This window comes from Populus nigra, chromosome 6, assembly GCF_951802175.1.
Source record: "Populus nigra chromosome 6, ddPopNigr1.1, whole genome shotgun sequence".
NCBI lineage: Eukaryota > Viridiplantae > Streptophyta > Magnoliopsida > Malpighiales > Salicaceae > Populus > Populus nigra.
Window position 1 is genome coordinate 12,145,771 of NC_084857.1, and position 25,555 is coordinate 12,171,325.

Genomic DNA, 25,555 nt, shown 5'->3' on the forward strand with positions numbered 1-25,555 from the left:
GGCTCTCATAGAAAAAGATATTTTCACCCAAAGTAACGCCTTTATAAAAAAAAAATAAAAAAATTATCTTCGTAGTATTCCCGAAAACAATCCATTTATCATTCAAGTCAAAGCTTATTTTAGAGCCTTGCCTCTATTGTTTACCCCAAGAGATTTTGGTGGAACTTTGAAGGTGGCACTACTATGAGGAGATTAATGGGAAAACAAAAGATTAAGGAGTTGGATGTGAAATCAATTAAACTTGAGGGAGCAAAAGCTTAAGGAGTTGGTTGTGAAATCACTTAAACTTGAGGGACTAATTTGAATAAACCCACAAACTATTGCTTCACCTCCCTTAAACCCTAGCGTCAGCGTAGCATCCCTGTAACCCTCCCGCTTCTCTTACTCTAACAGCTCCCAGGAAAGAACATAAAGTAGTTGTTTAGACCTCTTTCTGTATTTCACCATTTCTCACAAGAAAAATGGGGTACCATATCGCTTTTTCTAAACCATTTCAGTTAAAACCTAGGGTTTGTCAAATCTCACTCACACCCTACCTCCATTTCTGCACTTCAATTCCAGCTCCAGGTGAAGATCCTATCTCCCCTAACCCAGAAACAACCGCATCTCAAGGCCCGAAACCTGACCCAAAAACCGAAACCCCAAATGTGGCCCAAGAGAAACAATACCAGCGAATCCCGAGAGCTAAGCAGCAGCATCGAAGCCCTGAAAAACTGGAGGATATAATTTGTAGAATGATGGCTAATCGGGACTGGACGACCCGGTTGCAGAATTCGATTCGAGCTCTAGTGCCCGAATTCGATCATTCTTTAGTTTATAATGTTTTGCACGGAGCTCGAAAGCCCGATCACGCGCTCCAATTCTTCAGGTGGGTTGAACGGGCGGGTTTAATTCAACACGACCGCGAAACCCACATGAAGATTATCCAGATTTTGGGTAGATATTCTATGCTTAATCACGCCCGTTGTATTGTTTTAGAAGATATGCCTAAGAAGGGTTTTGAATTAGATGAGGATATGTTTGTTTTGTTAATCGATAGTTATGGTAAGGCTGGGCTAGTTCAAGAATCTGTTAAGATGTTTTCTAAAATGAAAGAATTGGGTGTGGAGAGGAGTGTTAAGAGTTATAATGCTTTGTTTAAGGTTATTGTGAGGAAAGGGAGGTATATGATGGCCAAAAGGTTTTTTAATAAGATGCTAGATGAAGGGATTGGGCCGACTAGGCATACTTATAATGTGTTGATATGGGGCTTCTTTTTGTCAATGAGGTTGCGAACTGCAGTCAGGTTTTATGAAGATATGAAGGTTAGAGGGATATCTCCGGATGTGGTTACTTATAATACGATGATTAATGGATATTATAGGCATAAGAGGATGGAGGAGGCTGAGAAGTTGTTTGCTGAGATGAAGGCAAAGGATATTGCACCTACTGTGATAAGTTATACGACCATGATTAAAGGGTATTTTGCAGTGGATAGAATTAATGATGGGTTGAGGTTGCTTGAAGAGATGAAGTCGGTTGGTATTAAGCCTAATAATGTGACGTATACGACTTTGTTGCCAGATCTTTGTGATGCTGGGAAAATGACTGAGGCTAAGGATATTTTGAAGGAAATGGTGAGGAGACGCATTGCACCCAAGGATAATTCGATCTTCCTGAAGTTGTTGAACAGTCAGTGCAAGGCTGGGGATTTGAAAGCGGCTGTGGATGTGCTTGATGGAATGATTAAGTTGAGCATTCCATCAGAAGCTGGACATTATGGTGTCTTGATAGAGAATTTCTGCAAGGCTGAGGAGTACGATCAGGCAGTGAAGTTTGTGGATAAGCTCATTGAGAATGATATTATTTTAAGGCCACAGAGTACTTTGGAAATGGAGTCTGGTGCTTATAACCCAGTTATTCAGTATTTGTGCAGCCATGGACAGACTGGAAAAGCAGAAATCTTATTCCGGCAGCTGTTGAAAAAGGGTGTTGAGGATCCTCTTGCCTTTAATAATTTGATCTGTGGGCATGCAAAAGAAGGAACTCCTGATTCTGCTTTTGAAATTCTAAAGATCATGGGTAGGAAAGGAATCCCCCGAGATGCTGATGCTTACAGGTTGCTTATCGAGAGCTACTTGAGGAAAGGTGAGCCAGCTGATGCTAAAACAGCTTTGGATAGTATGATTGAAGATGGACACCTTCCAGATTCATCAGTATTCAGGTCAGTGATGGAGAGTTTGTATGAAGATGGTAGGGTTCAAACTGCAAGTCGTGTGATGAAAAGTATGGTGGAGAAGGGGGTGAAAGAGAACATGGACTTGGTTGCTAAGATTTTGGAAGCTCTTCTCATGAGAGGTCATGAAGAGGAAGCCCTTGGACGCATTGATCTCCTCATGAGTAGTCAGTGTAATGTCAATTTTGATAGTCTTCTGTCCATTCTTTCTGAGAAGGGCAAGACCATTGCTGCTCTTAAGCTGTTAGATTTTGGATTGCAGAGGGACTGTGACATAGACTTTAAAAGCTATGATAAAGTGTTGGATGCTCTCTTAGCAGCAGGGAAGACTCTCAATGCATATTCAATTTTGTGTAAAATTATGGAGAAAGGAGGAGTCACTAGTTGGAGGAGCTATGAGGATTTGATTAAGAGTCTTAACCAGGAGGGAAACACAAAGCAGGCTGACATACTCTCAAGAATGATAAAGGGAGATGATAAGTCACATGAAAACAAGAAAGGGAAGAAGAAAGCTTCTGTTGCTGCTTAATTCCATTACTTCTTTTCTTTTCTTTTCTTCATTTAGTGGTCAGAACTTTCTTGAACGTTTTGTTGAAAATGATTAGTACTTCATTTTGAGTAGAATAAGGTTTTTAGAAGAGCAATGTAACCTGTCCGTTTGTTTATTTTGAACCAAGGGGTGTTATACCTCATTCCCTCTTTACATGGATCACGTTTCATTCTTTGAACTATTGTAGGCGAGGAGGAGAGGTAGATAGTCTAGCAGTGGAGCTGCTTATGTGCTTATGTGTTGGATTTTCATCAAAGCATGTCATGTTCTTGTTATACTGTTTTCTTTCAAGCAAAAAGTGTCATCTTAATGGTTATTGGGAGCACTTGGAACAATGGCTCTTAGTTGCAACTTCTGCGTTACACAAACACTTAACACTTAGAAATAAAATTTTGCTTTTATCTTCCATTTACCTGTTCGAGAGGGTGCTTTATTCAGTTGCAAAATAATAGAGCAATGATATATTGTGAACTTTTTTATTTTGCATTGTTGTTTTTTTCCCCTTTTGATAATTAAGCTGTATGATTATGTTTGGATTATAGAACTAAATAAAGGAATAATATGTTTGAAGTGGTACTTTATAAAGGATATGTATTGTGTAGAATGGTTATGAATGTAAAGGTACGCTTGATCTATTCCTTGTTTAGATATCAGTTATTTCTATGATGGTTTTACAAATACAAGACCATGAGCTGTATTTATGAGATTGGAGCTTTTGAGAGGGTTTTTGGAATAATCTGGAGGGATAATTATTTGACTCGTCTGTAGGAAGATCCTTATCCTCTTCATGAATTCTCGTAATGAATTCCTTTTTTTCACTTAATGGTCTACATTTAATGTATGCTCCAAATTTACCTTAATGATGTTATAGAGGATCTGCTGATTTATAATGATGATAATTTTTAGTTAATTTATATGTAGCCACCCTTTACCCAGTTCTTTTCCACAAAATCGCCTCCCTATGAATTTCCCTTGTTCTAGATTTAGCGGCTGCTGCATTGTTGTTTGGTTAACAGGAACAGGGTACACCAAAATTTTGACACCGGTGTGGAAAAACAATGTGGAGTTCTCATGATGAGTAGGACGGCACTTCTTTCTGAAGCAGGATCTGGGGTTAGTCCCAGACAAATTTGATATAGATTCTGAAGTAACCTGATTAATTGTTTTTCAAGGTATCAAATGGGGGATGCTTGTGGCGTGTGCAGTGATGGGAGAAGTTATCGGTTTCTGCTTTGCTTGCAATAATGAGGCTATGAAATGTGTAAATCTGCAGGTCAGAAGAGAGATTCATAAATACATACAATATACATCAACCTTGAGGTTTTTTATTTTGATCATGTCCTGAATACTCTTTTCCCGTCTTTTGAATGAATTGTTTTGTTGAAACTAGATTACCCTTGAAGATTCATTGCCAAGTTTTACTGGCAAAGTTTCCAAGTTGTGGAACCATAAACCAGGCTTCAACACTATAATGAAATATTCAACCAAACAACTTTAAAGTATAGTCAATCAAAGAAGTTGCACCTTGCAGCAAGAGGGCAATCAGTGCGGCAAAATTCCACATTTGTGGGTCATGTTAGAAATTCTACTCCGCATTGTAACATGAGAGCTCTGCGGCAACGCGGTTGCATTTGAATGTGCACGCGCTACCCAATTGTGTTCATCGGGCAGGAAGACTCCCGGACAAATATTTGCTTTCTCTGGTTGTGACTGGAGTAAGCTCAGAAAACATTTGAGAGAAGTAGATTGAAGGGAAACTAAGCCAATATAGCTGAGGCTAGGTTTTAAACTTACAAAAGTATAGAATATCATTGACCACCTGCACATCACCAACTACTGAGTTTCGGTTCTCCCTCGCAAAACATGAGTTCAAAACAATATAAAAGCTAAGAGAATTGGTACACAAACACATCAACAAAAGATGAGATGTCCTCGAATCAATTATACTATTTGTCAACATCTGCATACAGAAGGAAACATCAAGTTGTTAAACATATAGTCTAGCAATCACTGAAGTTGCAAGAACTCCAAGACAACAGTCACAAAAAGGAGTAGAGTGGCACAAGGATATACAATACTACAGAAACAACCAACAAGCTGGCAGTTAAACTAATTTGATTAGAAAACTTCAGAAGATATGATACTCCAGCTGAGTGCAAGGTAGAACTTTAAGACACCGGTCCAAGATAATCACCCTCTAAACTGACCAGAGCCTGGAATTCCCTTTCTGCCTCTAACCATTTTGTTCCAAGCACAACAAAACGAACCACCACATCTTTTTCAATCTTTGACGTCTTGTCATTCAAGAAAACTGGATTTTCTCCGGGCACATAGCGGTAATCTAGCATTTTCATACTAGAGAGATAGATATTCTCAATTGGCCCACATCTCAAGAGAACCCCATGCTTGAGCACCTTGTGAACAGCCCCCTCTAAGATCTCCCCCTTGAAAATCTTGAAGGTGATACCACTGAAAACAACAGGAAATAGCACATCCCCTGTCTGCTGCCTGACTTTTCCCTCCCCTATGCTCTCCAAAGTTGAGACAGCAAGATAGTATCCGAGATCTTTGGTGGCCCGTTTTTTAGCAAAGTCAGCTAAAAGGCAGACAACAATTGACCTTTGGAGCATTAGTCCTTTGGCATCCAGGTTCTCAGCAGGTATTATGACATTCCAGGGCAACTGCACTTTGAGAAACATTTTTTTTCCTTTTTCCACTTTTTTCACCTGTCATAAACCAAAAGGTAAGAAATAAATCAATCTCAGTTCCGGTTTCGGAGCTTTACCGAGAATAATCAGCTATACAGAAAGGACTCCTGAGGTGCAAATTACCGAGAATACATTAAGGACCAGTTAGTCAATTACCACTATTTGAGGATAATTTGTCATGTTTTACCAAACTTAAGTGGCACCACCTAAAATGCTTTAGATATGCTAATAAACAATAATGGAAAGAAGAAACCAAGAGCATAGCTTTATGAAGAGACTCCTAGCAGACAGACTATTGCAAACCAAACCACAAAGCCAAACACACTACCTCTTGAATTAACTAGGTAGCCCCATGCATTATTTTGGTCCCCCAGGGTTTGCACAGATACTATTATTAACTAAAAGAAACTTTTAAAGAATTCTATACACATGTTACTAGTCAGCCGACTTGGAAGAAAATATGAACCAGAACAGAAACTGCAAAAGACAGCAGCAGAATTGTTAAGCCCAAAACTTAAAAATGCAGTTGGAACTTGGGGCCCTCTTGCGCTCAACATCCAGAAAGGCATGCAGTGAATGAGGTTGAATTAAACAACATTTTAGCCCACAGAGCCCATAGGCAGACTTTAAACCATGCAGCCATTAACTATCTCATCCTTTGCTCACATGATCAAACATCCCCAAGGTTTCAGAGGGGAAGTTTTCCATCCATGTCAACTATATTGCCTTGGAGTGAAGAGGAGAATAAATTTCAACTCCTTGATTTTACGGTAAAAGTAAAACAAAGGAGAGAAAGCACTGAAAGTAAGGATAAAGTTCGAAAGAGTAGAGAGGGATCAACATATTGCAATAACCCTAAGCTTATTTTAAGTTTTTGTTTTTCAAGTATGCATATGCCTGGAGTATGAAACAACAACAAGAAGAAACCACCGCACCAATCAAAGGACCAGAAAATATAGATGGTTGTCTAGTAGTCTTGCAGAAAATTATAAGTCTTAACTACAGCAAGTTCTCCTACATCAGACTAGAGCGTCAATGGCCTCTACCTAGTCAACAAAGGTATTTGCAGTTCTTCTATACAACTCAACTCAACCATGTCTTAGCTCCCATAAGAGCTAAACTTTCTATCACTCAACTAAAACTACTTCAAAGTAATGGTTGAATCATCATATGTTTCAATTGTTTCATACAGGTATTATGGTTATTGTTTATGTGCAAGAGTCTTTGCTAGCACCCCCAAAAACTGGTGAAGGGTTTCAAAATCATTTACACATGGTAACCCTGGCATAGCCTTATGTGTGACTCCATTTTAAATCTATACTTCCAATCTAAACCCAAATTAGGTCTGTACCTTGTGTTTTTGCAGTGTCCAAACAAAATGCACAATGATGAACCACAAGTTAATAAAGTTTTATAGACACACATTCCTATTTTCTGATTTCCAAGGGCCCAGCATTGTATCATATCAAAAGAAAATTATACGTATTCCTGAAACCAAATAAATCCATTCATTTACGCATTTACATAACAACAGGTATTTAGAGTCCTCTCCTCTTCCAGGTAAAGCATAATTAACTAATTTAATGCACTCATCAGTGCCTTTCAACCAGACAATAACATAGCATTTTAAATAAGAAAGCACAGAAATTTGATTAATAGCCTCTTAAATCATCTTCATTCACTTTATTCACTTTAATACAACATTTTCATAGTTAAAAAAGTCCAAAATAATAAGCTCTTAACATTTCTTGCCTTCTTGACTTCTCTCGTGTTGAAGAAAAACAGATATGACAAAAACAAAACATACCCATAAACCTGGCTTTAACCAAAAATCCTTATGAAAAGAAGTAACTACTGACAACAAAGAAAAATTTTACAGAATTGAAAAATAGCATGCTCCCATATGAAACAAAGACAAAACCTTTACTAAATTAGTTAGAAGCGGGAAAATAGAAAAAACACTAACTTTCGCGTAATGAGTGCATCAAAATAGACGAACATCAAAAGGGTTTCAATAATGAAGAACCTGAACTCGTCCTAGATGATAAAAGAGAGCCCTTGTTGTTGTTGTTGACTCACCGAGTTGTGACGCGTTCTCCTCCTCGGTTCTTTCTCTTCCGAGTTCACAAGGCCTCAGTTGGCACTGGTGCGTGCCCTGGTAGATGTGTGACTGACCATTTTTTTTGTTTTGCGCAGCGACTGTCTGGGTCCTATACAAACGTCTCTTATGTAGTTATGGTGACGGAGAATTTGCATCCAGTTGCTTCAGGCCACGTCAACCTGCGAAGCTCTTTATCGCATTTTGGTGACGATGATTTTACTATTAGCAAATAATAAAGTAAGTTTCTGAGGTAGAGTGATTATTAAAACGACACATTTATCAAAATAAAAATCACAGAAAATATGATTAGGTGCTGTTTGAGATTATATTTTCTTTCTATGTTCTATGTTTTTATTTTTTAAAATTAAAAAAAAAAAACATGTGAAATATTTTTTTTTATAAAAATAAAAGCTGACATCAAGTTTCCTTTTTTAAATGATTTTTAAAAATTTTAGAATTGATTTTCACACTCAAGTTTATAACATCTGAGTTAGGTCGGGTTTTAGGTCGGGTTTGTGATGTGAGGGTATGTATATCTATAATTTTGAAATCTAACTTGGCTTGGTAGATTAATTTAGTATTTGGTTGATCCGGAGCTGAAACTAGATCGAGTTAAAGAAAAAATAAAAAGAAATCTGATATAACACGACTGAGCCAATGAGTTGACCCGACGACCCAATTGACCGGGCAAGGATCAAAAATCTGGTTGCAACCCATTGATTTTTTTTTATTAAAACGATGTCGTTTTGATTTTAAAAAAAAATAAAATTTGACCTGGACGACTTAGTAACCAGGTCAAAACCCGGTAACTCGAGTTTTGGACCGGACTGGGTGTAAGAACTATCTGTACATGCATCACCGAACCCAAGATGCACAACATCGGTCCTAGGTTGGGTTCGGAGCACCTAAGGTCGAGATTGAGATGCAGGGGCTCGGGTCGGGATCGAGTCTAGGCGTAGGCGTAGGGGTGGAGGATAGGACACCTAAAGATTGAGTCCGGACTTTCGATGGTCAAGTCTGTGGATTGTCTAGCCTGAGACATCTAGGGATGGAGCTAGGACCAGGACCAAGGTCGGGCCAGGGTCGTGTCTTTAGCATATAATTTCAGAACGCTTACGAGTCAGGCCATAGCTGAGATGGATGCCTCCGAGGGTAAAGTCAGGACTATACAAGGGAGAGGGCAGCGCGCCTTGAAAATGAAACTTTGTTTGCATTCTTGTTTTGAGTTTTTTTTTTTTTTCATTTTCACTTTGGCTTAATGATTTAAATAAATAAAATCCCTTACATATAAAGTTTGAAAAATCTAAGGATGAGAATAAACCTTTTACACCATCAGCAGCCTGTGATCTGAGGTATTTTTTTTTATATTTTAAATTTGGATAACTTGAATATTTTTTCTAAAAGTTAATTCAGAAGATGTCGAGTTAATTAAGTGTAAAAGAAGGCATAATGGTTTGAAACTTTAATTTATTAGTTTATTTTTATCAGTGTATTCTCCCAATTTTATCATATGCCCCAAAGTCATTTAATTTTATTATTAGAACAAAAAATAATGACCAGCTTTTATTACCTTGGGATTCAAAAGATATAAAAGATAATTTTATATTTATTAATTTTTTAAAAAAAAACCAAAACCAGTTCAAACCAATCGATTTCGGTTCGGTTTGACTCGGTTTTTCTGGTTTGACTCGGTTTTTTTTAGTTTGGTTTTTTCGATTTTATACTTATAAAACTGAAACCAAACCAGTCGGTTTTTTTAAAATTTTAATCACTTTAATCGGTTTTTTTCACGATTCAATTTTTTCAATTATTTTTTTTCCGGTTTTTTCAGTTTAATCAGTTTTTCGATTTTTTTGCTTACCCCTGTTCCTAGTATTCTTTTGAAAATACATGTCCATGTTTGCACCTTAATACCACAACTGATTCCAAGACTTTGACATCCATGTCATCCAAGATTGATCCTTGTAGCGCCTGCATGCCATCTACTCAAGTAAAATGCTTCATAAATTTTCCACGATGTTAAAACACAGTTTACACTTTAAAATTCATGCTCACAGCGCAGACAAGCAGTCCAAATTTTTTGCACAAGCAGAACAGTAATGCTGATCTAAACATCTATAAGTCTAACTCATCAGATCCACATAATGAAATTGGTCCGAGGGAATCACCTACTAAACTTGCAAGCATCATGAAATCCCTTCTCATATCCCACATTTTCTCTATCCATCTCACGTCAAGCACAGAGAAACGGACTAGCACATTATTCTCTATCCTCGCAAGCTCATCGTTCAAGAAGACTGGATTTTCCTCGGAAGTATATTGGTAATTTGGCATTTTCCTAGCTGAGAGGAAGATATACTTGACAGGTCCGCATCTCAATAGGACTCCATGTCTAAATGTGCGATGAACAACCCCCTGCAAAATTTCTCCTTTCATAGGCATGAAGGTTCGACATTTAAACTCTACATGGAACAACACATCGCCAGACTTGTTCACCACTTCCCCTTCGCCTATGCTCTTCAAATTAGTTACTGCAAGAAAGTAACCATGATCCTTGCTGGCCTTCATGCTCAATAAGTCCTTCAACAGGTGTGTTACTATAGACCTCTGTGGAACCAATCCATTTCTGTCCAAGTTTTCAGCAATGATTCTGACAGTACTGCAGACTTCCACTTCACCAAACATACCAGTGATCTACTCCAAAATAACTCCAATAAACAGAATAACAAGGAAGTCCTTGAACAATCGAACAACCAGCTTACTCTGGAAATGCATCAAGTAGTTAAACAGAGAATACCAGTGAGCCAAGTTTTCAAAACAAAACCTGATCCGAATAATCTAATGAGTGAGATTAGGAAGTTTAAAACTATAATATGATTCAAGAAGTGATTGCTAAACTATAAGTACATAGCTACTTTTATTCAACAAAAAAGAGAGTAACCATAGGACAACATAGTTACAGCCAACTATTAGGTCATCACTGGTTGGAACTTGGAAAACATGGAAGAATAAACTGGGTCAGGTTTCAGCTTGCAGTGATGGGCGTTGCTACAATGCTGATGCTTTGAGCATCAATATAATGCAGGTGGACATGAGCCCACTGGATTTGAATCGAGTGAGTCCCATTTTGCTGTTTTATTCAAATCCATTGACCCTAATGGCCATTGGCAATATGCTGATGCTTTGAGCATCGAATTCTAGTCTTCCCCTGCATTAATAGGGTCTGCTAATTCTAACTCTTCTCAAATAATTATCAACATATTCACCAAGAAAAGCAGATCTTATTACTAGTCATCATAGCACACTTTGAGTTTCCACAGTTGTTTATACATCATTGAAGCACATGATCTTAGTTTGTCTACATGCAAGTAAAATCAAATAAAACCATTCTTCCGAATGACCTAACCCTCCATCTCCAGTTACACCTTGACTTGTGACCCAACAAGATTCAAATATGCCTACGAATCCGCACACGCCTATCTTAATCAACAGCCTAACAACAGCAAGAAATTAACTGAAAATGTTGCAGTGATTTGAATTTGAAACAGAGTTCAAACCAAAACATGTTCATCTACCACGCAAATTTAGAGGGAAAAAAATCCTTTATCACCAAGGATAATTACAAGGGCAGTAAATAAATTCACCAAATAAGGTGATGCTATACAGATTCTTACCACAATAAGTAATGTAAAATTTCGCAGGCCTTTAACTAAACCGACATGAAAACAGCCTACTTGGTTTTCTTGCAAAATAAAATCCCATCAACTCATAAGTAAAAATCCCACCATTTATCAGTTGTTAATAACTCGCCGTTATTAGTACAGAAAGAAAACCCGATTTCAAATTTAACCCAGATCAGATCAGATCAGGCCAAGAAAAGAGAGTCACGAAAAACAGGAATTTAATACAGAAAAAAACAAATTGAAGTGAAGTAAGCGAAGGAACCTGAGCTTTGGCCTTTTGAATTTCGAAAACGCTACGCTATGGAGTAGTATTTAGCTTCTGCTTCTCTTGTATCCCTGTCTCTCTGCTTATTGTTAATAAAACTGCGTGTGAATTGTGCAGTGGATAAAAATGCAAGCTTTGTGAGGTGTGGGGTCCGTTTGGCAAGTGTCATACTGTCTATGTAATCCAACACGGGGCTGTTTGGGGTTAGGGATCTCCTGCTCGGAGGTAACACTCGACTTTTTTTTCTTTTCTTTTTTATTTGACAGTAAGGTTATTCTCCTCGTGACTACCCTGATTGGATTTGGGTAACTTTTATTTTTGAATATTTTTTAAAAATATATTTGTTTTTAAAAAGTATTAAATTATTTTTTTAGTATATTTTGATGATTTTAATATGATAATATTAAAAATAAAAAACTAAAATTATATTTTAATATATTTTTAAACAAAAAATATTTTTTAAAAATATTTACACAATTAAAATGGATAAAAAGAAAGATTTATGTATTAATCAAAATTATTTTTTAAAAAATAAATCCAAACAAGACACTCTTTCCCATTAATTGCTGACCTAGATCAACTTTTTAAACTTAGCAATGTAACTTATATTTTAGTTTTTTTATTTTATTTTTTATTAACATAAATGTTTTGGTTAACTTGTACACATCTTTACTAATTTTACGGAGTCTAAAGTTAACGACCATATAAACCTTCAGTGATCCTGAGATTTGTGAGACTCGAACTAATGATTTTCAAGGAGTAAACTTAAAGTCTAACCAGTAATCTACGCCCCTCAAGGTTGTTTTATGCTTTTTATATCAATGGCTAGTGGTATTTTAATCAATTTACATTTCAATCAAAATTATTTTTTAAAAAATTTTGAATTTCTGAGAACTTAAAGCAAATTCAACATTTACAAGGAAGAAAATAACTGTACTTATTGATTAATTAACCATAATATAAAAGTTATTGTAATAAAACATTGTTAGGATTGTTTTACCTCGGTGAAAACCACATCACCTAGGAAAAAAAATTACTAGTAACAATATGTTTTGAATCTTTTGAATTTTATTCAATTTAATTTGAAAGTTTTAATAAAATCTTATATTTATAATTTTTTTAAGTGTTAAAATTTAAAATTTAAATAAAATTCAATAAGTTTAACATATTTATTAATTGAATTTAAATTTAATATTGTAATTAAATTTAATTACAGTAAAGAATTAGTTTCAAACAACTTATAAGAAAATTATTAAAATTAAATTATTCATTAAAAATAAATTAAATATTATTAATATTTTTTAGCAATGATTTCTTTTAACAATCTAAATTTTTTTTTTTCAATAATTAAGAGCAATAACCTTTAATCTTTAACAGAAGAAAACATTAAAACCCAATGAATTTTCGTCTCATCAAGAAAAATCTTGTTGTAATCATTAAAGAACAAAATGTTATGAGTTAAAGTTCTACTTTCAAAGGAAACTAAAAAACAAACCTTTAAACTAAAAAAAGAAAAGAAAAGAAGGTTAATATGGATGAGGAATTCCATAGCTGGTATAGCGAAACTCCTAGCCGGAATTGGAGCATCAATTCTTTATGCAACCAAACTGACCGCAGATATTATTAACCCGCCATGGATGGATAACAAAACAATCCAAGACAGGCAGCATCCATTTGCAGTCTGTGGCCGTTAAACCCCACAAAAAATCATACAATTTCTTCATTTGGGCTTATAAATTAGCTCACTTGCCTCCACACTTTATTCACGTATGCACTGTAATAATAATAACAATGGCTTTAGTGCCTAGTCGTCAATTATACATTGATTCTTTTCAAAGCTCCTTCTCGAAATTCCATGGCACTCCTCTCCAATTCTTCAGGTACAGTTCATCTTTTCCTCTCAGATCACACTCTGGTTATGCATGTTCAATCACTGACAAAAACCCACCTAGAAAACCCACCTCTTTTCCCACTGATAAATCCAAGACCTTAAATTTATCTACTGGCAGCAGTTGGTTTTTTAATTGGAATAAACCCAACAAGCAAAACCTACCAAGACCCCCTCAAGCTGTGTTTGATTATCGAAGCAATAACAGTAACAGTAGTGGTAGTGGTAGTACAATGGAGAAAATAGTGGAAAAATTGAAGAAACATGGTTACATGGATGGTGATGTTAATGAGAATAAAGAGAGAATGCAAGAAAGAGTGATAGAGAAAGGGAGTGTTGAGGATATATTTTATGTAGAAGAAGGAATGCTGCCGAATGCACGAGGTGGGTTTTCCAAAGAATCACCTTTAGGAGTAGAGGATGTGTTTAGGAGTGACGGGGAGGTGAGGTTTCCGTGGGAGAAGCCAAAGAAGGAGGAGGATGAGGGGAAGTGGACGGCGAGGAGTAAGAGTAGGACATCATTAGCAGAGCTGACATTGCCAGAATCTGAATTGAGGAGGTTGAGGAACTTGACATATGGAACGAAGAGTAAGACTAGGGTTGGGGGCAGGGGGGTTACTCAGGAAGTAGTTGATGCTATTCATGACAAGTGGAAGACTTCCGAGATTGCGAGAGTGAAAGTTGAGGGTGCACCGGCACTTAATATGAAGAGGATGCACGAGATATTGGAGGTATGCTGCCTCTGAATTTGGTTGTCTATTTTTACCTGTGTGAATGTGAATTCTTTGCAATGCTAGGCGGTTAGCGAACTCCTTTATCTTGTATGTTTATTGCATTGGTGATGGGATGTTAATTGAAGGAAAAAAAGTAAAGTAAATCAACACACCACAAGCAAAAGAAACCATGCTTATAGAAATTTTAAGTATTCTTGGTTGTTAAATTGGGATTATAAGTGTTCTTGGTTGCTAAATTGGAATTAAATTATTGCTCATAAAAAGAAAAGATTATTGGAATCCAATTGTATTTGATAAATGTGAAAAACAAAACAAGATACTAGCTAGAGCCTGGCTACCGACGAGCATAAGGCCATCCTTTCTTGTGCATTGGCTCTAAATCTCGCATATGGGCAAGAAAAGAAACAGCAATGGTCACCCAGTTCACTGGTTTGCTAGAAGCAAATAGAGTGGGAATTATTAACAAGATATATGAAGTCTGTACATAACATAGTCGGGACTTGTGAATCATTGATTTTAGATGATAGCTGATCATTTTGAAGGGAATCTTTGACCCGAGGTTCTCATTTAGCAAATAAGAAGCCAGGTACTTGCTGTATCTAGCCACAATACTTAGGAGACAGGCTGGTGATTATGAGAGGATATATTATTCCCTGGCACCCATTAGCCGGAGAATGATTATGTTTAATCAGATTGTCCCTTGAGATTTTCTTAGATTTGAAATCAACCACAAGTGAAGTAGTCAATTGTCCCTTGGAAAGGGTGTTGTGTAGTATTTAGAACTGTTTTCATCTTTTTCATAACTATTCTCTGCATCTTGTATATCAATGTATTCGCTCTTTTGCTTTACTTATCATGCAATGATGTGCTGTCAACCTTACCTTACATAGTTCAAGAAATAGAATGTAATATTCATTAGACAATAATGATATGTATGGATATTTGTTACTGGCGCATCTTGATGAATAATTATTTCATCCATGGTTTAAGAATGCTACTCTTTGTTATTCTTTCTCCTTTTCATTTCCTTGAAATCATAATATGTGCAGAAAAAAACTGGGGGCTTGGTGATTTGGAGGTCAGGAGCTACTGTATCTTTATATAGAGGTGTGAGCTATGAGGATCCTGCATTGAAATGGAAAAAAAGGATATTCAAGAAGAAAGAAACATCTAATTCTTTACCAGCAGCTACTAGCATAACTATTGGAAGTCAATCCAAAATTTCTCCTGATAATGAAATACATGCTCCTCTACCAAAAACAGAAATTAATGTGGAGGCTGCAAATCAAAAGGAGACAAAAACACAGACGGATGTAAAATATGAAGATGAAGTAGATAAGTTGTTGGATGGTCTGGGCCCCAGGTACACAGATTGGCCAGGACTTGATCCACTACCTGTAGATGCAGATATGCTTCCTGGGGTTATTCCAGGTTACCAACCTCCATTCAGGATACTTCCTTATGGAGTAAGACCTACTCTTGGACGACAAGATTCAACGTCCTTACGAAGGCTTGCCAGGGTCCTTCCTCCTCATTTTGCAGTAGGTAGGTTATTTTTCATTAGAAATACTGTTTATAGCTTCAAAACCTGTAGTGATTGTGTGTCAATTTTCCTGAACCAGGCAGAAGCAGGCAGCTCCAAGGCTTGGCTGTGGCCATGATTAAATTATGGGAAAAGAGTTCAATTGTGAAGGTTGCACTTAAACGTGGTGTACAGCTGACTACTAGTGAAAGAATGGCTGAAGATATTAAGGTAGTGCAACAGATCTCATGAACTTTTCTCACAAATTTCATCCATTAGCTAGCAATTGTGTAATAGAACTCAATTTGTATAGACTATAGAATAATAGTCATTCTTGCCTCATTTGCATTTTTATTGTTTTGTATTGGAATCTATGCATAGTATTCTTAGTGCAATAATCTGAGTATTATGAAAATGAAAAATGTTGTTTTAGTTCCTGAACTAGCTTATCAAATTGATAAGTAAAACATCAATTGCATGGTACTGTAAACATCATCCATTAGGTAGCAATTGTGTAATAGAACTCAATTTGTATAGACTGTAGAATAATTATCATTCTTGTCTATGTACATATTCATATGTGAATACTAGGAAACCAAGCATATGTTTTTTCTCACCCCTCATCCCTAACATGGTTGTGGGGGTTCAATAAGAGCGCTGCGCCTGGAAAGTTGCAAGAATAGTAGATTAATTACTGCAAAAGTAGATGGATAATCTTCTGTGGGTGCATTGAGCCCCTGAAGCATTTCATCTGAGTATCTTATGACCAATGGAGCCATTACAGGTGCTTTATTGAGTGTCAGTGATATAGATCATTCCTCGTTTCGTCGTTTGCATTTTTATTGTTTTGTATTGGAATCTATGCATAGTATTCTTAGTGCAATAATCTGAGTACTATGAAAATGAAAACTGTTGTTTTAGTTCCTGAACTAGCATATCAAATATTGCAAGTAAAACATCAATTGCACGGTACTGTAAACATTGATGAAAAATGATTGCTCATTTGCACTTAAGTTTTTGATTAGCCATATTGAATAGTTGACTTTGTAATTGTTGTTGCTGGCACAGAAATTGACAGGAGGCCTACTGCTATCTAGAAATAAGGATTTCTTGGTGTTCTATAGGGGAAAGGATTTTTTGTCACCAGAGGTCAGTGAAGCATTGCTGGAAAGGGAGAGATTGGCGAAGTCCCTACAAGATGAAGAGGAACAGGCACGGTTAAGAGCATCTGCCTTGGTTATACCGAGTGATGAAATAATGGAGGAATCTGGAATTGCTGGCAGCCTTGAGGAAACTTTGGATGCAGATGCAAAGTGGGGAAAGAGGTTAGATGATTGTCATAAGGAAAAAATTATAAGGGAAGCTGAAATAGTAAGGCATGCTAGCATTGTCAGAAGGCTTGAGAAGAAGCTTGCTTTCGTGAGTTCCTTCAAACTTGGTATTTTCTTGCCATGTCCCATGAAATATTTTTCTGTTACCTTAGTATATTCTTTATATGAATTTGTATTGCATGCAATTCTTGCTTGAGATTTGCTAGGTTCCCTTGCTAATTATGAAACAGTAACGTATTAAGTCTCCTAAAGTTCTAGTGTGATTAAACTCCAGTCCTTGTTTTTCTAAAACCAACAACACTTGCTCTCCCACTAAAATTTGCATCTTGAGGACTACCATGTTGGTTTTACAAATACAGTGACTAAAATCTGAACATGTTGATGAACTAAATATAAATTGCTTTCCCTTAAATACTATGTATGTAATTTAGTTAAATGTAGATGATGCACTACATAGTATAATTGCCTTACAAGCACATGGTGTCACATGTTTTGTTTGTCAGGCTCAAAGAAAGTTAAGAAGAGCCGAACGAGCCTTGAATAAGGTGGAAGGGTTTTTAAAGCCATCAGAAAGGCAGGCAGACCCAGAAAGCATAACTGATGAGGAGAGATTTATGTTTCGCAAGCTTGGTTTGAGGATGAAAGCTTTCTTACTTTTGGGTAAAAACAAAACTATCTTTGTAATAAATCCATCATGGATTTTGATTGAGTGCAACTCACAAGTTAGTAAAACTCTTGCTTCAGGTAGGCGTGGAGTTTTTGATGGTACAGTGGAAAACATGCACTTGCACTGGAAGTACCGTGAATTGGTTAAGATCATTTTGAAAGCTAAAAGTTTTGAACAGGTTAAAAAAATTGCTCTGGCTCTTGAAGCTGAGAGTGGGGGGGTCTTGGTTTCAGTGGATAAAATCTCCAAAGGATATGCTATAATTGTATACCGAGGAAAGGATTATCAACGCCCTTCCATGTTGAGGCCAAAGAATCTCTTGACAAAGAGGAAAGCTCTGGCCCGCTCAATAGAAATTCAAAGGAGTGAGGTATCATTTATAAATTTGTAATTTATTATTATTATTATTATTATTATTTTATTTTTTGTCAAAACCCTTGCATTTGCTTTGCATTTTTTAGTGAGGTTCCATTCCACAAAAACTTTGAAGTTAAACCTGCGAAAGCCATTTGCCTGGCAGTGGTTCAGGTGCTCCATGCTATGGCAGCTGGTATCTCGCATTTACCTCCTGTCCAGGGGCAACTTGCTTTTGAGTTTTGAGCACCTTAGGTTGAAATTCTCTCTCGTTGTAATGTGAGGACCTTACCTAATGGCTCCGCTGGCCTCCCAGCAGTGAGCAGACCACTCACCTACATACAATTGTGAATGCATCAATGTTTTGGAAACCCAAACCTGAAACCTTCAGCAGTCATTTTGAGCTATACATGTTATCAGGCTCATTAAAAGACTGGTCTACAGTTAGCGTGGTTTCCAAGACTATGCCCAGCGTGGCCTCCCCCCTTCAATTGATAATAGGAGCTTGTATATAAGCAACCAATGGGTTTCAAACAGCGGCTACATGCATTTATAAGGACTTGAACCTAGTACCATGAGGCCACCATACTTGCTGCATATGGGTGGTTATTTTGGGGAACCTTACCCTGCACATCTATGCTTCAAATGAAAAAATGGGTTGGACACGGGGGGGAGTAACTTCGGGTTACCTTCTTGATTCTTCCCATGATGAACAATCCCCTTCTTGGATACAAAATCTTAAATTTCAGTAGCCGAGGTTTGCAAACATCAATCACCTTGGCTGACAGTTCTGATTATACTGGTGAACAGGCTCTCCAAAATCATGTTTCAGCTCTGGAAATTAAAGTGGAGAAAATAAGATCTGAAATCGTAAGGCTTCTTTTATGTTTTAGCTCTTGCTCTTTTACTTCCACTTCAGTCGAATCTTATTTGTATTTGTTGCGTATCTGACATTTATAGGAGCAAATGGGCTTTGTCAAAGACAAAGGAGATGAGGAGTTGTATGACAGATTAGATTCTGCTTATCTGACGGATGATGATGCGGATGATACAGAGGTATGTGCTTATTTGATCTTCTATGTCTGCATCTTTTGTCTGTTAAATTTGCTGTTTAACACTCTTCGTTCTCATCGCCTTTTGTAGGATGAAGGAGATGAAGCGTATCTTGAGACATACAACAGTGAAAATGATGTTGATTATGATGATGAAACTGACAGCACAGTTCACAATGCCCATCTGGATACGAATCTTCTTAACAATGTTCAGATACTAGAGTCTGAAACAGAACCTGAGGTCTATTTTTACAGCTTTACTTTTGTGTCATCCATTTCTTCTGTTGTTTGGGCTGCTAAATCCAATTTGTTCTAACACCTTTCCTTTTGTCTTTTTATCCCTTTAATAGGACTACTACGGAGATGAGGTATATCTTGGGACGTATGACAGTGAAAGCGATGGTGGTGATGATTCTGAAACAGATAATAACCTTGATTCAGAATCTCCGTACAAATTTTCCATGTGATGTCCAAAACCAACTGTCCAGGAGAGGACTCGAGGCTTGTGATGGACATGCATGAGCATGGCAAATTTTGTGTGTCAGCGGCTACACAGCGAGAGGAGGAGAAGATGATGATTTATATTTATTTACCAATGAAAATAAACATCATCTTAGCTCGAAAAATGCTACCAATGAAAATAAGATCTCAGACCACCTGCACCTCACTGTGTACAAAACATTTCTACACGCTCATCAATGGATGGATTTGCGGTCTGTTGGCCTGTAAATTGGTGTCTTCAGCTTTTGTTGTATTTTGTCAACAGAAAAAAATAAAAAATAACTGTACTTTGTTACCGCTGAATTACCATTTTTCACGTGGCAGGTTAAATTTCATCAGTATATGGAACAAGTCACAAATGGAAGCTCGAGACTTGCTAGTCAATTAGCCAATTATGTCCTAGGAGATGAAATTGAAGAGTTGTTTCTTGACAAGAATGATTAAAATTGGGAACCAGGTAACAAATTTCAAAGGGCTGTTTTGCAAATGTGCAGCGGAAGGTTTTGACTTTTGAATTCGAAGAGGAAAGAAGGAAGAAAAGAAATGGCCACTGGTGTAAAATCTGATTTTTTATTATTATTTTTTTTTTTTTGCCAGAAGCGCCACCCAGAAATAGAAACGACATCCAGAAATAGAAACAACATCACGAGGATTAAAATGTCATTGTTGAAGCTAGAGTTTGGCAGCCATACGATGTTGTACATGCAGTTTAAACTAAAGAGCGTGGGTACTCCCACGTGCAACTGATTTTTTAAATTAATTAATATTTTATATATGTCTAAATATTAAATTACTACTTGACAATTATAAAAAAAAGACAAAAAACAAAAACCTTGACCCAATGCAAAGAAAATTTTAATTCAACGTATATTTGATTATTTTACTATATATTTTAAATAAAAAATAACCTTGCACACGAGTGCTTTAATTTTTGTCTCTATATTAATTATTTTACTATACAAAAAAAAAAAAAAACTATTATACCATGCTTCCAAGACTAAGCAAGACTATTTGTGCTATTTTATAAGGGCAAAATCATCATTTAATTATTTTAATTCATAATACTAAATGAATCTATGTGTATAATAATAAAGCTGTATGACTTTTAGTTTTTTTAAATAATAATATGATTTGTCTGTTACTTTTCAAAAAAAAATTATGATATTCGGAAAGAAATTTGAAACATCAAATTAGATATTTTTTTAGGTTTATTTGGAAAAAAAAAAAGTAAAACTCATGAACCATAAAAAACAATAAGAATATCTTCACCTATAATTTATTTTTTCTAAATTACATCTATTTTTTTAAAAAAATAAATCTAAAAATTAATTACTTTCTAAAAACCATAAAATCCATCGTGCTTATCATGGTAGGGAAACTAGCTGCCGCGTGGATGGGAACAGTCAATGCTCTGTTCTTGGTTTTGAAATTTGAGTGGTCGCCCATCCGTGCATAACTGGTCAAAGTGAGTTAACTGTAATGGTTGATAACAAAAATTATTCCCAGCAAGTCGGCAACATCTCTCTCTTTTTCAGTTTTTTGGCTTATTTTACTCCTGGACTGAGTTTTCTCTTTATTTTAAACCTAACACGTGTCAAAAAAATATCTGATAAGCTGGCACTGCCCGAAAAATATTTGTGCGTTGCGCGGTTGTGAACAATGCCACATAATAGATTGCTCTATTAGAAACAACGATTAATTGAAAAATTAGGCTGTAATGTTGAATTTAATTTAATTGGATCAACCCTAATTCAATCTTAAATCCGAGCCCTAACCTTGAATTCAAACTGTTCATAGATAAGATGGACAAAAGCAAAGCTCAGATGTTTCAAATGCACAGTTTGACGAAAACATTAATAATTTTAGACACAATCATTAAATCGGGATTAAATTTAATCAAGAAATTCAAAAATCTTATGTGCGCTTCTCACTTTCCAATTCGTGGGGCTTGGATGGAGCCGCGTGTCTTGTTAAAATTTTGCACAAGAAAAAAAAAACTGGCTTTGATAATCAACGGTCTGGATATCGCCTCCATCCATATTTTCTTGATTTGACTTTTCATGCGATACAAAGATGACTCCTAAACGAGACTGAGCCAGCCACGCCTTTGACAGTCTGTTTCTAATTGACTCGAGAGAAGTCGCCTGCACATGAACAACAAATTTGACCACATGCTAAATGTGTCTCTATTGCAATTACCCCTGCATATAAAACCCCAACTCCAGTTTAAGACGACCGTTAGTTATAACCGTTGGAACCTGGGATTTGAGCTTCCCGGCTGGAAGACAAGGGACAGGACAGAAGATGGATGGTTTCTTTCAAGACGAGTGGCAAGGTGATGGCTTCTGGGATGAGATTGGTCCAGTGAATCAAGGTGCTTTTGTGCCGTATATACGCCGACCTGGGGCTGGAAGTGAGAGCTCTTCTAAGGGGGCACATCCTACTAACATGAACAAAAGAATTGTAGAATTCATGAGGAGAAGTTTTCCAGTAAATATTGGAGCTCAAGAGCCTGGTAGCGAACGCTGTAATCGTCATATGATGAGTGAGAGATTGAGGAGAGAGAGGGAGAGGCATGGTTACTTGGCTCTGCATTCTTTGTTGCCACTTGGCACCAAGGTTATTGTTCAATAATGAAGCACAGTACTAACTAATCACTAGTGTTTCTTTTCTTGTGCGTTGCAAGTATAGATGGTAATTAGTTTTAGTTATTATTTAAAATGGTTAGTTTACCCATGTTTTTTCTTGTGTGATCTTGATTTGCAGAAGGATAAGAACTCGATCATGCAGATGGCAGCAAAGAGAATTCAAGAGCTGGAGACATACAAGAGGATTTTAGAGAGGAGAAATGGTGAAATTGAAGAGAAACTGGGAGGAAGTGGAATTGTAAATGTGGAGAGTACAAAGATTAGAATTGAAGTGGCCAATCCAACATCTGGGGTGGATCCTATGGTAGACGTTCTCAAGTGCTTGAAGAGCTTGGGAGCAAAAACCAGAAGCATTCAATCTCAGATTTCTGATCAGCAACTTGTAGCGGTAATGGACATTGAAACTGAGGTAATCCCCTCCTCTCCCTTGCTTTCCAACAACGGTCTTTTTCTTCAGGCAAGATTTGATGCAGCATATCATGCATGGTATCCCTGTGCTTGTTATTGTCAATTCCGGCAGTTATGGTTAACCTCTTGGTAGAGAGAGTAGGAAACAAAGACACCATTTTTCATGGTCCATCAATATTTACTTCGTTGTATCTGTTTCTGGCTAGCCAAAAAACACACGAGTGGGTCGTCTTTGGCCACAAACTGCTCAAATTTCTCATCCATGGAATGGAAGGGTCAATCTTGACTTTCTCCACTTGCTGATGCTGGCCTTATGAATTTAAAAACAAGTGCTTGATAAAACGTGCACTGGTCTAGTATTTTATTGATGCTGATTGTGTGTTTCGAATGTTGCTAGATTGAAGCTGCTGAGATAGAAAACGCCGTGAAACGTACACTGGCAAGATATTGACAAGTAACTTCCACGCCGTTTCCTGGAAGGTCAGACAGGAGAAAATGGGGGAGGTTGATCCAATATTTTGAAGCTAGATGCCAAAAAAAGTGATAGTAATACAAGTCAGCTTGACTGTACAGTTTCAGCAAATTGTTAAGTAATTAAGGTTAACAACGTGGAAGATCACTGCCTGGTCAGCATCTCGATGGTTCAATTGTCTATGTTTGAATTTTGATTGACTAAAAGCTTGTAATTATACGATTATCGAAACGATTAGTGACATGATTGGAAAAATAAATAATTTGGCCTGGAAATAAGAGCATCTATCATTGACGGCTCGGTGCCAGAAGCTCAGACCACCCCGCAAGGCCGCAAACTTAAGCATAGGCAAGATTTACACAACTCTTTCTTGTTTCGACTCTATAATAAAAGTCTTGTAATCATTCTGTCACCACCCTCGAATCCTTTGCCTGATGGATTGCGACTTGTGAGTTAAGAACAAACCAACATGCAACAGGAAAGGCCATGAAGTCGGAAGTAGTAGTCAGCAGTAAAATTTACATTATGAACCACCTCTAAAAATCAACGGACTGGCATGAGGTTCAACATTACATTGAGGTTCAAAGATTTGTCCATCCTATCGCTATGCTGTTTATTATCAAGACATTTCTATTTGCAAATGGTATTATAGCACAACATTCAACCACTAAATTGATCAATAATCGTTTGAGCCAGACGGGGCGGAACAGACTATCCACCGCGAGCGATGCATGCACTTGGAATTCCTGATACCTTGAGCCAGGGCCCTATGGTGTAGTGTAGGCGGAAAACACTTTGAAAAACAAAGCTGACAACCAGGAGCTCATACAAACAATGGTGGTAGCAGCAGCCACACGAGTGGGACCGTAAGAAAATAAAATAAGCTAGGAATCCGTCTGATAAACAAGCACCATTTCAAGGATGGAAATGCCATGTTAATATGAAGTCAAATAGCCCGCAAAAGCACATTCCAATCTAACAGAAGCTTGCAGAAACTAAAAGGCCCGTATCTGTACTTTCGGTTAACCTATCCATGAAATTGAGAGGTCATGAAAAACTAAAATGAAATCATGCCGCATACCAGACATCAGTAAAACAATATGGCAAGTGCAACCAGAGAATCCAAAAAAAGGTTTAAGCTACCATAAAATTAAAAATTAGCCATCCTGAGTCATCTTTCAAACCCATGGGAAAGAGAGATTCTCGAAAATTATATAAATCGAGCACAAAATGACACCATCAATGAACTAAATGGGCAAAAATTTGATCAACACTGACGTCTTCAAAAGATAGGTGCGAACGAGGGTATCCAAGCCTCTGCAAAACATCTCATTTAAGAGGAATGAACCTAGATGAATGAGTAGCACCAATACCGGGCCTACCATGCTTAACAGGCTTGTATGAGATTGAGAACTCAGCAAGATAATGCCCAATCATTTCAGGCTTGATCTCAACCTGATTGAATGTCTTGCCATTGTACACTCCAATGATGCTTCCAATCATTTCAGGCACAATGATCATGTTACGCAAGTGTGTTCGGACTGGTTCAGGCTTCTCACCAGCAGGGGCCTCCCTTTTCTGCTCAGACATCAACAAAGAAACTAGATTATAATTTATATCAGAAATAATAGAAAATTATCAAACAAACCCATCAATCCAGTTAAGAGCTTAGCTGACCAAACAATCCTATACACCAGGATCTAAAAAAATCAGACTCTGATAATTAAGCCAGGTCAAAGGTATATGAATAATTACCGCCGTGCGGAGCTTCTTAATGAGAGCCATGGGCTTCCTCTTCAGACCCCTCTGGAACCTAAAACGCACGTTCACAAACATAGTAAATACGTGCTTAATATATAAACATGGAAAGATAAATGCAAGTGTTGACAAAAGAAATACCTTCTGCGAGCACGGGCATTGAAGAGCTTGACAAGCTCATCAGTGGACATGTCAAGGAGAGCATCCAAGTCAACACCCCTGAAGCTAAACTTCTTAAACGTTCTCTTCTTTGGCTGTCCTGCTGCAGCCACCTCTGTATCCACATCTGCCTATATCCACACGAAACAACCATGTTAAAACAGAGAAACCGCGGCATTCATACACCAAACAAAACGTGTAGCTAGAAAGCATGGAAGATAGATTTTAGGCCTTACCATGGTTGCTTCTTGGTGTTTGGAAGAGAAGACAATAGCCGAGGGAGGGAGGTGGTGGATCCGTGGCCGCTGGGGTTTTCAAGATAAAAGGAGGAGCGCGTGTTGTGTAGTGAAGCCCTAGTAGGTATTTTAATGTCTTATTAGGCCACGATTTGGGCTTTATCTGTTTAGTGTTTGACCCAAACATCAAGAAGGTTAGTAATAGAGGCCTGTTAATTCTACAGCCTGTAATGTTCTACTTCTTGGAGGGTTGATTGACCTTGTTAATCCTCTGATTTCTTGATTATTTTGATTTCCTAATAT

The 25,555-nt window shown here is 37.2% G+C and overlaps 6 protein-coding genes across 8 annotated transcripts; 3 read left to right on the forward strand and 3 right to left on the reverse strand.

Annotated features, from left to right (window-relative positions):
• Window positions 1–343: 343 nt before the first annotated feature.
• LOC133697421 (large ribosomal subunit protein mL102 (rPPR5)) lies at window positions 344–3,040 on the forward strand. Its single transcript, XM_062119953.1, has one exon. The coding sequence runs from the start codon at window positions 462–464 to the stop codon at window positions 2,742–2,744; it is 2,283 nt and encodes a 760-aa protein (XP_061975937.1). The 5' UTR covers window positions 344–461; the 3' UTR covers window positions 2,745–3,040.
• Window positions 3,041–4,676: 1,636 nt separating this feature from the next.
• On the reverse strand, window positions 4,677–7,788 carry LOC133696406 (DNA-directed RNA polymerase V subunit 7-like). 2 transcript variants are annotated; one of them, XM_062118593.1, is made up of 2 exons: window positions 7,553–7,788; window positions 4,677–5,491 (listed from the first exon to the last, which is right to left on the reverse strand). In XM_062118593.1, the coding sequence occupies exon 2, from the start codon at window positions 5,462–5,464 to the stop codon at window positions 4,934–4,936; it is 531 nt and encodes a 176-aa protein (XP_061974577.1). In that variant the 5' UTR covers window positions 5,465–5,491; window positions 7,553–7,788; the 3' UTR covers window positions 4,677–4,933. The 2 variants fall into 2 exon arrangements, with proteins under 2 accessions (XP_061974577.1, XP_061974576.1); XM_062118592.1 differs by having other exon boundaries at window positions 7,500–7,788.
• A 1,769-nt stretch (window positions 7,789–9,557) lies between these two features.
• LOC133696088 (DNA-directed RNA polymerase V subunit 7-like) lies at window positions 9,558–11,679 on the reverse strand. Of its 2 annotated transcripts, none has more exons than XM_062118126.1 (2): window positions 11,520–11,679; window positions 9,558–10,268 (listed from the first exon to the last, which is right to left on the reverse strand). In XM_062118126.1, exon 2 carries the CDS (start codon window positions 10,257–10,259, stop codon window positions 9,690–9,692), a length of 570 nt encoding a protein of 189 aa, XP_061974110.1. In that variant the 5' UTR covers window positions 10,260–10,268; window positions 11,520–11,679; the 3' UTR covers window positions 9,558–9,689. The 2 variants fall into 2 exon arrangements, with proteins under 2 accessions (XP_061974110.1, XP_061974108.1); XM_062118124.1 differs by having other exon boundaries at window positions 9,558–10,337.
• Window positions 11,680–13,166: 1,487 nt separating this feature from the next.
• LOC133697359 (CRM-domain containing factor CFM3A, chloroplastic/mitochondrial) lies at window positions 13,167–19,874 on the forward strand. The gene is made up of 10 exons (XM_062119837.1): window positions 13,167–14,141; window positions 15,194–15,689; window positions 15,767–15,897; window positions 16,735–17,085; window positions 17,501–17,657; window positions 17,742–18,034; window positions 18,829–18,888; window positions 18,979–19,074; window positions 19,162–19,311; window positions 19,421–19,874. Exons 1-10 carry the CDS (start codon window positions 13,314–13,316, stop codon window positions 19,535–19,537), a joined length of 2,679 nt encoding a protein of 892 aa, XP_061975821.1. The 5' UTR covers window positions 13,167–13,313; the 3' UTR covers window positions 19,538–19,874.
• Window positions 19,875–21,758: 1,884 nt separating this feature from the next.
• On the forward strand, window positions 21,759–23,740 carry LOC133696332 (transcription factor bHLH92). The gene is made up of 3 exons (XM_062118501.1): window positions 21,759–22,190; window positions 22,338–22,628; window positions 23,025–23,740. The coding sequence occupies exons 1-3, from the start codon at window positions 21,876–21,878 to the stop codon at window positions 23,076–23,078; spliced, it is 660 nt and encodes a 219-aa protein (XP_061974485.1). The 5' UTR covers window positions 21,759–21,875; the 3' UTR covers window positions 23,079–23,740.
• Window positions 23,741–24,220: 480 nt separating this feature from the next.
• On the reverse strand, window positions 24,221–25,403 carry LOC133696333 (small ribosomal subunit protein uS19x). The gene is made up of 4 exons (XM_062118502.1): window positions 25,253–25,403; window positions 24,999–25,147; window positions 24,855–24,912; window positions 24,221–24,677 (listed from the first exon to the last, which is right to left on the reverse strand). The coding sequence occupies exons 1-4, from the start codon at window positions 25,253–25,255 to the stop codon at window positions 24,429–24,431; spliced, it is 459 nt and encodes a 152-aa protein (XP_061974486.1). The 5' UTR covers window positions 25,256–25,403; the 3' UTR covers window positions 24,221–24,428.
• Window positions 25,404–25,555: the final 152 nt, after the last annotated feature.

What these genes read in the sequence shown, in the direction of transcription:
- LOC133697421 (XM_062119953.1), top strand. Translation starts at nt 462, where the DNA reads ATGGGGTACCATATCGCTTTTTCTAAACCATTTCAGTTAAAACCTAGG.
- LOC133697359 (XM_062119837.1), top strand. Translation starts at nt 13,314, where the DNA reads ATGGCTTTAGTGCCTAGTCGTCAATTATACATTGATTCTTTTCAAAGC. An exon ending in GGATGCACGAGATATTGGAG is followed by an intron (nt 14,142 to 15,193) that starts GTATGCTGCCTC and finishes TAATATGTGCAG; the next exon opens with AAAAAAACTGGGGGCTTGGT. An exon ending in AGTCTGAAACAGAACCTGAG is followed by an intron (nt 19,312 to 19,420) that starts GTCTATTTTTAC and finishes TCCCTTTAATAG; the next exon opens with GACTACTACGGAGATGAGGT.
- LOC133696406 (XM_062118593.1), bottom strand. Translation starts at nt 5,464, where the DNA reads ATGTTTCTCAAAGTGCAGTTGCCCTGGAATGTCATAATACCTGCTGAG.
- LOC133696333 (XM_062118502.1), bottom strand. An exon ending in AATGCCCGTGCTCGCAGAAG is followed by an intron (nt 24,913 to 24,998) that starts GTATTTCTTTTG and finishes CGTGCGTTTTAG; the next exon opens with GTTCCAGAGGGGTCTGAAGA. An exon ending in TTAAGAAGCTCCGCACGGCG is followed by an intron (nt 24,678 to 24,854) that starts GTAATTATTCAT and finishes ATGTCTGAGCAG; the next exon opens with AAAAGGGAGGCCCCTGCTGG.
- LOC133696332 (XM_062118501.1), top strand. Translation starts at nt 21,876, where the DNA reads ATGGATGGTTTCTTTCAAGACGAGTGGCAAGGTGATGGCTTCTGGGAT. An exon ending in TGTTGCCACTTGGCACCAAG is followed by an intron (nt 22,191 to 22,337) that starts GTTATTGTTCAA and finishes CTTGATTTGCAG; the next exon opens with AAGGATAAGAACTCGATCAT. An exon ending in TAATGGACATTGAAACTGAG is followed by an intron (nt 22,629 to 23,024) that starts GTAATCCCCTCC and finishes GAATGTTGCTAG; the next exon opens with ATTGAAGCTGCTGAGATAGA.
- LOC133696088 (XM_062118126.1), bottom strand. Translation starts at nt 10,259, where the DNA reads ATGTTTGGTGAAGTGGAAGTCTGCAGTACTGTCAGAATCATTGCTGAA.